The 10,000-nt window shown below is 50.0% G+C and overlaps 1 protein-coding gene across 1 annotated transcript in view; it reads left to right on the top strand.

The window, feature by feature from the left end:
• The window catches only part of LOC308169563 (sodium/potassium-transporting ATPase subunit beta-2-like), a gene marked incomplete at both ends in the record, with an annotated part of 14,356 nt that overhangs the window by 4,252 nt on the left and 104 nt on the right, over window positions 1-10,000 (top strand). Inside the window, 6 exons of the mRNA XM_080544245.1 lie at window positions 2,130-2,258; window positions 3,563-3,667; window positions 6,662-6,867; window positions 6,988-7,047; window positions 7,932-8,027; window positions 9,934-10,000. The exon at window positions 9,934-10,000 is cut by the window's right edge and continues 104 nt beyond it. Coding sequence (XP_080400371.1) covers window positions 2,130-2,258; window positions 3,563-3,667; window positions 6,662-6,867; window positions 6,988-7,047; window positions 7,932-8,027; window positions 9,934-10,000 — 663 coding nt within the window. The remainder of the gene's footprint in view (window positions 1-2,129; window positions 2,259-3,562; window positions 3,668-6,661; window positions 6,868-6,987; window positions 7,048-7,931; window positions 8,028-9,933) is intronic.

The raw sequence follows: 10,000 nt of genomic DNA, 5'->3' as shown, positions 1-10,000 counted from the left end.
GTGTCATTGAGTAATACCTGGGAACACCACCACTAGTGTGTCATTGAGTAAGACCTGGGAACACCACCACTAGTGTGTCATTGAGTAAGACCTGGGAACACCACCACTAGTGTGTCATTGAGTAAGACCTGGGGAACACCACCACTAGTGTGTCCTTGAGTAAGACCTGGGAACACCACCACTAGTGAGCCCTTGAGTAAGACCTGGGAACACCACCACTAGTGTGTCCTTGAGTAAGACCTGGGAACACAACCACTAGTGTGTCCTGGAGTAAAACCTGGGAACACCACCACTAGTGTGTCCTTGAGTAAGACCTGGGAACACCACCACTAGTGTGTCCTTGAGTAAGACCTGGGAACACCACCACTAGTGTGTCCTGGAGTAAGACCTGGGAACACCACCACTAGTGTGTCCTTGAGTAAGACCTGGGAACACCACCACTAGTGTGTCCTGGAGTAAAACCTGGGAACACCACCACTAGTGTGTCCTTGAGTAAAACCTGGGAACACCACCACTAGTGTGTCCTTGAGTAAGACCTGGGAACACCACCACTAGTGTGTCCTTGAGTAAGACCTGGGAACACCACCACTAGTGTGTCCTGGAGTAAGACCTGGGAACACCACCACTAGTGTGTCCTTGAGTAAGACCTGGGAACACCACCACTAGTGTGTCCTTGAGTAAGACCTGGGAACACCACCACTAGTGTGTCCTTGAGTAAGACCTGGGAACACCACCACTAGTGTGTCCTGGAGTAAGACCTGGGAACACCACCACTAGTGTGTCCTGGAGTAAGACCTGGGAACACCACCACTAGTGTGTCCTTGAGTAAGACCTGGGAACACCACCACTAGTGTGTCCTTGAGTAAGACCTGGGAACACCACCACTAGTGTGTCCTTGAGTAAGTAGTTTAATGGTCATGTAGTTGAAGCTAATTTGATCCCATATTCATAGCTTTCATCTGACGTCACAGCATAGTGGAAACGCCCACCTGACGGGCAAAAGGCACTTTTTGCGGGCAAAACCCACGGGCAAAACCCACTTTTTGCGGGTTAATAACTTTGATTTCCCGTGGGTTAGGAAAATAATTCTAACGTGTCCGGAAAGAGGAGAAGCCAGGGAATCGATAAGTTTTTGAATGGAGTCGATCCTCCACTCCTATCACCGTGGACACAGGAGCGAATTCCCGGGTAGAAATATCCCCTCGACCCGCTGTCAGCGGGAGTTCCGTCCAGCAGCGGTAGAACTCCCGAACGCCCGGTTGATCGAGTTTCGTATTAAAAGTATATCTTCTCGGGGTGTCAGCGAGGTGGTTAAGGGCTCAAAATGACCGTATACTGATGGTGAATTTAGCAATAATAGTATTGTATTTGTACCACCTCCATAACCGGTGTTATTCACGGAGAAAGCCGGTCAAGGACGCACCTTTTGCGGGTTAATAACTTTGATTCTCCGGGGGTTAGGAAAATAATTCCAACGTGTCCGGATAGAGGAGAAGACATGAAATCCAAACGTTTTTGAATGGAGTCGATCCTCCACTCCTATCACCGTCGTGTATCTTGATAGTTCTTCGAAGATGGGTGAGGTGGTCTAAATAGTAGGCAGCCGGTAAATCGTCATGTTGAGCGATGTTGCTATGATACTTTTTGCCCGTCAGGTTGGTGGTTGCTAGGGAAGAAACCACGTGACTGAAAGCTATGAATTGACTAACATGCGGCTGTGAAACACCTTTACCAGAATGATCTTTAACTACTGTGTGTGTGTGTGTGTGTGTGTGTGTGTGTGTGTCTGCATCCCTGTGTGTGTGTGTGTGTGTGTGTCTGCGTCCCTGTGTGTGTTTGTGTGTCTGCTTCTCTCTGTGTGTGTGTGTGTGTCTGCTTCTGTGTGTGTGTGTGTGTGTGTGTGTGTGTCTGCGTCCCTGTGTGTGTGTGTGAGTGTGTCTGCGTCCCTGTGTGTGTGTGTGTGTGTGTGTGTGTCTGCGTCCCTGTGTGTGTGTGTGTGTGTGTGTGTGTGTCTGCTTCTCTGTGTGTGTGTGTGTGTATGTGTGTGTGTCTGCGTCCCTGTGTGTGTGTGTGTGTGTGTGTGTGTCTGCGTCCCTGTGTGTGTGTGTGTGTGTGTGTGTGTGTTGCAGGGCTGATCCTGCTGTTCTACCTGGTGTTCTACGTGTTCCTGGGAGGGATGTTCGTCCTCACCATGTACGTCATGCTGCTAACGCTGGACGACTACACACCCACCTACCAGGACCGGCTAGCTACGCCAGGTAACCTAGCTACCTAGCTACCTAGCTACACACCCACCTAGCTACCTTGCTACCCGGACCGCCTAGCCACACCAGGGGCCTCATTCATAAAGAAGTACTTGAACGTCATCTTTGACTTTCACGTAAGCACAGTTTTCTAAACGGACGTAAGCATTATTTATAAAACGGGCTGAGATGGTTTAAAGTTGCGTACGTGCTTCCTTCTATAAATACCAACGCAGGTAAAAATGAACGCAGGTGAATGAGGTTTGTATTAACACCCTGTGATAGAGGCTGAATTATAGCGGCTGAATTAAGACAAGTGCTATAATATAGGGTAGGCGTTCGTCTGGAAGTGGGAGAGGGCAGAGAAGGGTGGCTTCTCTGTAAGTTGCATTTGTAACGTTTGATCATGACAACTAACCAGGCACACAGGCACATGCTTATACTCTACTCAAGTTGTAAAAGAAAATCAGGGGAGGTGGTTGATTTTATAAGAGGACAATTTTAGCATCCCCTCGCCAGTGACTTCAGTGTCAGTAACTGTCATTGCATGTGTGCGTGCCCCCTCGCACCTTGAAATAGCAGTAATACCACGTTCATTGATAAAATGACATTAAGTATGGAAAGAGGGGGGTGATTTTGACTGTTTTTATTTCAGGGGGGATGCCATCCCCCCTCAACTCGAGTGCTGCTTATACTGTAATAATATAATGGTCTTATTCTTACCAGGTGGTCTTATTCTTATATGGCTGCTCACTCCCTGACACCGGAGAAAATCCAGTATAATTTAGAGCTTGGCCGGGCAAGGTCCGTTGTGGAACGCACTAGGCATGTTGAAGGGGAGATAGACAGCTCCGGGGGGATATAAAGGAAGACTGAAATACAATCAGAAACATCAGTTCCTTTTAAATCTTGAATTAAACTCATTTTCTCGGCTGATAACAACATCGTTAATTTTATTACGAGCCACTTGCATGAATTACACTAGGCAGTGCGGCTCACATGCCTGTAATAACTCCGCATAACCAGTAGGTAATGTGCGTAAGCAAGTTGAATACTCGACGTCGAGCTACGATCGTTTCCACGATCAAATTGACTCACGTTGAAATTGTATAAATCACTACGTTGACGTGGTTTTCTACGTACGACACGGGTAAGATCAACATTTGATCTAAGCACCCGTTATGAATGAGGCCCCAGGTGACACCAGTGTCTCTCTCTGTGTTGTGTATTTAATGTAATGTGTGTGTGTGTGTGTGTGTGTGTGTGTGTGTGTTTGTGTGTGTGTGTGTGTGTGTGTGTGTGTGTGTGTGTGTGTGCAGGCATGATGATCCGTCCCAGGGGAGTTGCCATGGAGATCCTCTACAGCCGCGAGGAGACAGAGAGCTGGGACCACTACGTCCAGACGCTGGACACCTTCCTGGGCCGTGAGTCTGTCTGTCTGCCTGTCTGTCTGTCTGTCTGTCTGTGTGCCTGTCTGCCTGTCTGTCTGCCTGCCTGTCTGTCTGCCTGTCTGTCTGTCTGTCTGCCTGTCTGTCTGTCTGCCTGTCTGTCTGTCTGTCTGCCTATCTGTCTGTCTGCCTGCCTGCCTGCCTGTCTGTCTGCCTGCCTGTCTGTCTGTCTGCCTGCATGTCGGCACGGTCAAGACCATCTGCTGAAGTTCAAACCAAGAAGCATCAGAATGGGAAAGGAAGGTGATGTTAGTGACTCTGAACGTGGTGTGGGTGTTAGGGTTAGGGTTAACGTGGTGTGGGTGTTAGGGTTAGGGTTAACGTGGTGTGGGTGTTAGGGTTAGGGTTAACGTGGTGTGGGTGTTAGGGTTAACGTGGTGTGGGTGTTAGGGTTAGGGTTAACGTGGTGTGGGTGTTAGGGTTAGGGTTAACGTGGTGTGGGTGTTAGGGTTAGGGTTAACGTGGCGTGGGTGTTGGTGCCAGACGGGCTGGTTTGAGTATTTCAGAAAGTGCTGAAGTACTGGAATTGTCCCACACAACCATCTCTAGGGTTAGGGGTCAGGGGTTAGGGGTTAGGGTTAGGACCATCTCTAGGGTCAGGGGTTAGGACCATCTCTAGGGTCAGGGTCAGGGGTTAGGGGTTAGGGTTAGGACCATCTCTAGGGTCAGGGTTAGGGGTTAGGGGTTAGGGTTAGGACCATCTCTAGGGGCAACAGAGAATGGTCCGAAAAAGGGGAAATATCCAGTGAGCGGCAGTTCCCTGTGCGTAGGTGTGTACTGGTGTGGGGGGTGGGGTGTGGGGGGGTGTACTGGTGTCGGGGGTGGGGTGTGGGGGTGTGTACTGGTGTGGGGGTGTGTACTGGTGTGGGGGGTGGGGGTGTGTACTGGTGTGGGGGTGTGTACTGGTGTGGGGGGTGGGGTGTGGGGGTGTGTACTGGTGTGGGGGTGGGGTGTGGGGGGTGTACTGGTGTGGGGGGTGGGGTGTGGGGGTGTGGGGGTGTGGGGGTGTGTACTGGTGTGGGGGTGGGGTGTGGGGGGTGTACTGGTGTGGGGTGTTTAAGAATTAAGACGGTTCTGAAGGCAAAAGAGGGGGTCCAACCCAGTACTAACAACTGTATCAATCCTGGATGGAGGGAAGCTCCCACTGGTGTTGCGCTGGCTGTCGATGGTGATGGGGTCCTGTTGACCCGTCGATGGTGATGGGGTCCTGTTGACCCGTCGATGGTGATGGGGTCCTGTTGACCCGTCGATGGTAATGGGGTCCTGTTGACCCGTCGATGGTGATGGGGTCCTGTTGACCCGTCGATGGTGATGGGGTCCTGTTGACCCGTTGATGGTGATGGGGTCCTGTTGACCCGTCGATGGTGATGGGGTCCTGTTGACCCGTCGATGGTGATGGGGTCCTGTTGACCCGTCGATGGTGATGGGGTCCTGTTGACCCGTCGATGGTGATGGGGTCCTGTTGACCCGTCGATGGTGATGGGGTCCTGTTGACCCGTCGATGGTGATGGGGTCCTGTTGACCCGTTGATGGTGATGGGGTCATGTTGACCCGGTGATGGTGATGGGGTCATGTTGACCCGGTGATGGTGATGGGGTCATATTGACCCGGTGATGGTGATGGGGTCCTGTTGACCCGTTGATGGTGATGGGGTCATGTTGACCCGGTGATGGTGATGGGGTCATGTTGACCCGTCGATGGTGATGGGGTCCTGTTGACCCGTCGATGGTGATGGGGTCCTGTTGACCCGTCGATGGTGATGGGGTCCTGTTGACCCGTTGATGGTGATGGGGTCATGTTGACCCGGTGATGGTGATGGGGTCCTGTTGACCCGTTGATAGTGATGGGGTCATGTTGACCCGGTGATGGTGATGGGGTCATGTTGACCCGGTGATGGTGATGGGGTCATGTTGACCCGTTGATAGTGATGGGGTCATGTTCCCGACCTTTCTTCCTGTAGTCCACCAGCAGCTCCTTGGTCTCGCCAGCGTAGAGAGAGAGGCAGTTCTCCTGCTGTTCTCCTGCTGTTCTCCTGCTGTACTCCTGCTGTTCTCCTGCTGTTCTCCTGCTGTTCTCCTGCTGTTCTCCTGCTGTTCTCCTGCTGTTCTCCTGCTGTTCTCCTGCTGTTCTCCTGCTGTTCTCCTGCTGTTCTCCTGCTGTTCTCCTGCTGTTCTCCTGCAGTTCTCCTGCTGTTCTCCTGCTGTTCTCCTGCTGTTCTCCTGCTGTTCTCCTGCTGTTCTCCTGCTGTTCTCCTGCTGTTCTCCTGCTGTTCTCCTGCTGTCCTCCTGCTGTTCTCCTGCTGTTCTCCTGCTGTTCTCCTGCTGTTCTCCTGCTGTCCTCCTGCTGTCCTCCTGCTGTTCTCCTGCTGTTCTCCTGCTGTTCTCCTGCTGTTCTCCTGCTGTTCTCCTGCTGTTCTCCTGCTGTTCTCCTGCTGTTCTCCTGCTGTTCTCCTGCTGTTCTCCTGCAGTTCTCCTGCTGTTCTCCTGCTGTTCTCCTGCTGTCCTCCTGCTGTTCTCCTGCTGTTCTCCTGCTGTTCTCCTGCTGTTCTCCTGCTGTTCTCCTGCTGTTCTCCTGCAGTTCTCCTGCTGTTCTCCTGCTGTTCTCCTGCTGTTCTCCTGCTGTTCTCCTGCTGTTCTCCTGCTGTTCTCCTGCTGTTCTCCTGCTGTTCTCCTGCTGTCCTGAGCCAGGAGGTCCACCTCTCTCCTGTAGGTCGTCTCACCACCATCGGTGATCAGGCTGATCACTGTCGTGTCGTCAGCGAATTTAATCACTGAGGTGGAGTCGTGTGTGGCCACGCAGTCATGGGTGTAGAGGGAGTAGAGGAGGGGGCTCAGGACACAGCCCTGGGGGGCTCCTGTGTTGAGGAGTAGAGGAGGGGGCAGTGTGTGTGTGTGTGTGTGTGTGTGTGTGTTCTTAACAGTGTGTGTGTGTTCTTAACAGTGTGTGTGTGTGTGTGTGTGTGTGTTCCAGCCTACAACAACAGTGTGCAGGCGGTGACCAACGACGAGTGTGTGTCAGACGTGTACCACGTGCAGGAGGACTCCGGCCCGGTGAGGAACCATCCCAAACGCTCCTGCCGCTTCCTGCGCTCCTCCCTGGACGCCTGCAGTGGCCTGGCCGACCGCTCCTACGGCTACCAGCAGGGCCAGCCCTGCGTCATCATCAAGCTCAACAGGGTAGGAGGCTAGGAGCTAACAGAGGCTAATGCTAACAGAGGCTAATGCTAACAGAGCTAACAGCTAACAGAGCTAACAGATAACAGAGCTAACCTCCACTCCTCTCCTCTCCTCCTCCAGGTTATTGGGATGCTGCCAGGGAAAGATGGTCAATCTCCCTACGTCACCTGTGGAGCCAAGGTACTAACCCTGACCCCTGACCCCTGACCCTGAACCCTGACCCTGACCCCTGACCCCTGACCCTGACCCTGACCCCTGACCCTGACCCTGACCCTAACCCTGACCCTGACCCCTGACCCTGACCCTGACCCCTAACCCTGACCATGACCCCTGACCCTAACCCTAACACTTTGGACCCAAGGTCTGTACAAGGTCTGTAGATACATACTAATAGACTGATAGACAGACAGACAGATAGATAGTTAGATAGACAGACAGTAGATAGATAGATCGGTAAATAGATAGATAGACAGACAGACAGACAGACAGACAGACAAGCAGACAGACAGACAGGCAGACAGACACACAGACAGACAGACACACAGACTTGTAGATAGACAGACAGACAGACAGACAGACAGACAGGTAGACAGACTGACAGGTAGACAGACAGACAGGTAGACAGGTAGACAGACAGACAGACAGACAGACAGACAGGCAGACAGACAGACAGACAGACAGGTAGACTGACAGACAGACAGACAGACAGACAGACAGACAGACAGACAGATAGATAGATAGTTAGATAGACAGACAGTAGATAGATAGATCGGTAAATAGATAGATAGACAGACAGACAGACAGACAGACAGGCAGACAGACACACAGACAGACAGACACACAGACAGAAAGACAGACAGACAGACAGACAGACAGACAGACAGACAGATAGATAGATAGACAGATAGACAGATAGATAGATAGATAGATAGACAGACAGTAGATAGATAGATAGATAGACAGACAGTAGATAAATAGGTAAATAGACAGACAGACAGACAGACAGATGGATACAAGGTCTAAGGTGTGTGTGTGTGTGTGTGTGTGTGTGTGTGTGTGTGTAGAAGGAGGATGGGGAGGCCATAGGAGAGCTGTCCTACTTTCCTCCTAACGGAACCTTCAACCTCATGTACTTCCCTTACTACGGCAAGAGAGCCCAGGTAACCCTAACACACACACACGCACGCACGCACGCACACACACACACACACACACACACACACACACACACACACACACACACACACACACACACACACACACACACACATTTTAAATGCTTTATTTAGGTCCACATAAATGTACAATATCTAAAGGACATAAATACTATCAGTGCATTGTGACATTATGAAAACAGTCAGTTACAGTAGTGATGAGCCAACAACCAGTTATGCTACACACAGGATGTTATTAACAACCAGTTATGCTACACACAGGATGTTATTCAACCAGTTATGCTGCACACAGGATGTTATTAACAACCAGTTATGCTACACACAGGATGTTATTCAACCAGTTATGCTGCACACAGGATGTTATTAACAACCAGTTATGCTGCACACAGGATGTTATTCAACCAGTTATGCTACACACAGGATGTTATTAACAACCAGTTATGCTACACACAGGATGTTATTAACAACCAGTTATGCTACACACAGGATGTTATTAACAACCAGTTATGCTACACACAGGATGTTATTAACAACCAGTTATGCTGCACACAGGATGTTATTCAACCAGTTATGCTACACACAGGATGTTATTCAACCAGTCCCTGTCCTGTCCTGTCCAGGGGTGTGCAGATGACGTGGTCACTGCCTCCAGGCATGAGACGTTATCAACACCATGCTCTCCAGAACCCACTCCTTTCTGGACTGGTCTGGGTTAGAGGTTAAAGGTTAGAGGTTAAAGGTTAGAGGTTAAAGGTTAGAGGTTAAAGGTTAGAGGTTAAAGATTAACCAGCCACTCAGAGAGCTTATTCACAACCAGTAACCAGCCACTAGGTCTAGGCCGTTCTTTTTCAGTAGAGGCTTAATAACTGCAGTTCTCAGGGCTTCAGGGAAGATTCCTGATGAAAGGGAAGTGTTGATTATGTGTATTAGTCCGCCTGCCATGCAGCTGAATATGCTTTTTAAACAGCTTGTTGGCAGGACATCAAGGGCACAGGTGGATGGTTTAAGACGTGACATGATTTTATCTAGGGTCTTGTAATCGATGGTGTTAAATTGTGACATGGTTGTTATGTCGGCTGTTTGGGGGTGTTAATGGGGACATGTTTTTCATGCCTGACACAGAAGACCTAATGCCTTGTCTAATGGTTTCTATTTTATTGTTAAAAAAGGATGCAAGCTCATTTCATTTACTAGTCGAGTGAAATTCCTGAGCAATGGGTGTTGGGGGATTTGTTAGTCTGTCAACAGTTCTGAAAAGGATGCGGTGTTATTGATGTTATTGTTTATGATCTTAGAGAAAAATGATTGTCTGGTGCTTCGCTTCTTATTTCTAAGTTATAGTTCTGAAGATTCTCTTTATAGATATCATAGTGGACTTGAAGGTTTGTTTTTCTCCATCTGCGCTCTGCTTTACGACATTCTCTTTCCTGGGTCTTTAAGGAGGGGGCAGTTCTGCTTTACGACATTCTCTTTCCTGGGTCTTTAAGGAGGGGCAGTTCTGCTTTACGACATTCTCTTTCCTGGGTCTTTAAGGAGGGGCAGTTCTGCTTTACGACATTCTCTTTCCTGGGTCTTTAAGGTGGGGCAGTTCTGCTTTACGACATTCTCTTTCCTGGGTCTTTAAGGTGGGGCAGTTCTGCTTTACGACATTCTCTTTCCTGGGTCTTTAAGGAGGTGCAGTTGGTACGGTCCTAGTGTTAAGGAGGGGGCAGTTCTCCTGGGTCTTTAAGGAGGGGCAGTTCTTTAAGGAGGGGCAGTTCTGCTTACCAGAGATGAGTTTGGATCTAATGGGTGCAATGTCATACAACCTTGAAATAACCCAACTCATAATAGACTCTTTCTAACGTGTGTGTGTGTGTGTGTGTGTGTGTGTGTGTGTGTGTGTGTGTAGGTGAACTACTCCCAGCCCCTGGTAGCAGTGAAGTTCCTGAACGTGTCTCTGGATCGGGACGTGGGGG

The sequence above is a fragment of the Nansenia antarctica genome (genome assembly GCF_963989245.1).
Source record: "Nansenia antarctica genome assembly, chromosome: 13".
NCBI classification, from domain to species: Eukaryota; Metazoa; Chordata; class Actinopteri; order Argentiniformes; family Microstomatidae; genus Nansenia; species Nansenia antarctica.
Note: the sequence above shows the minus strand (reverse complement) of the source record. Positions and strands in the feature narration are given on the sequence as shown.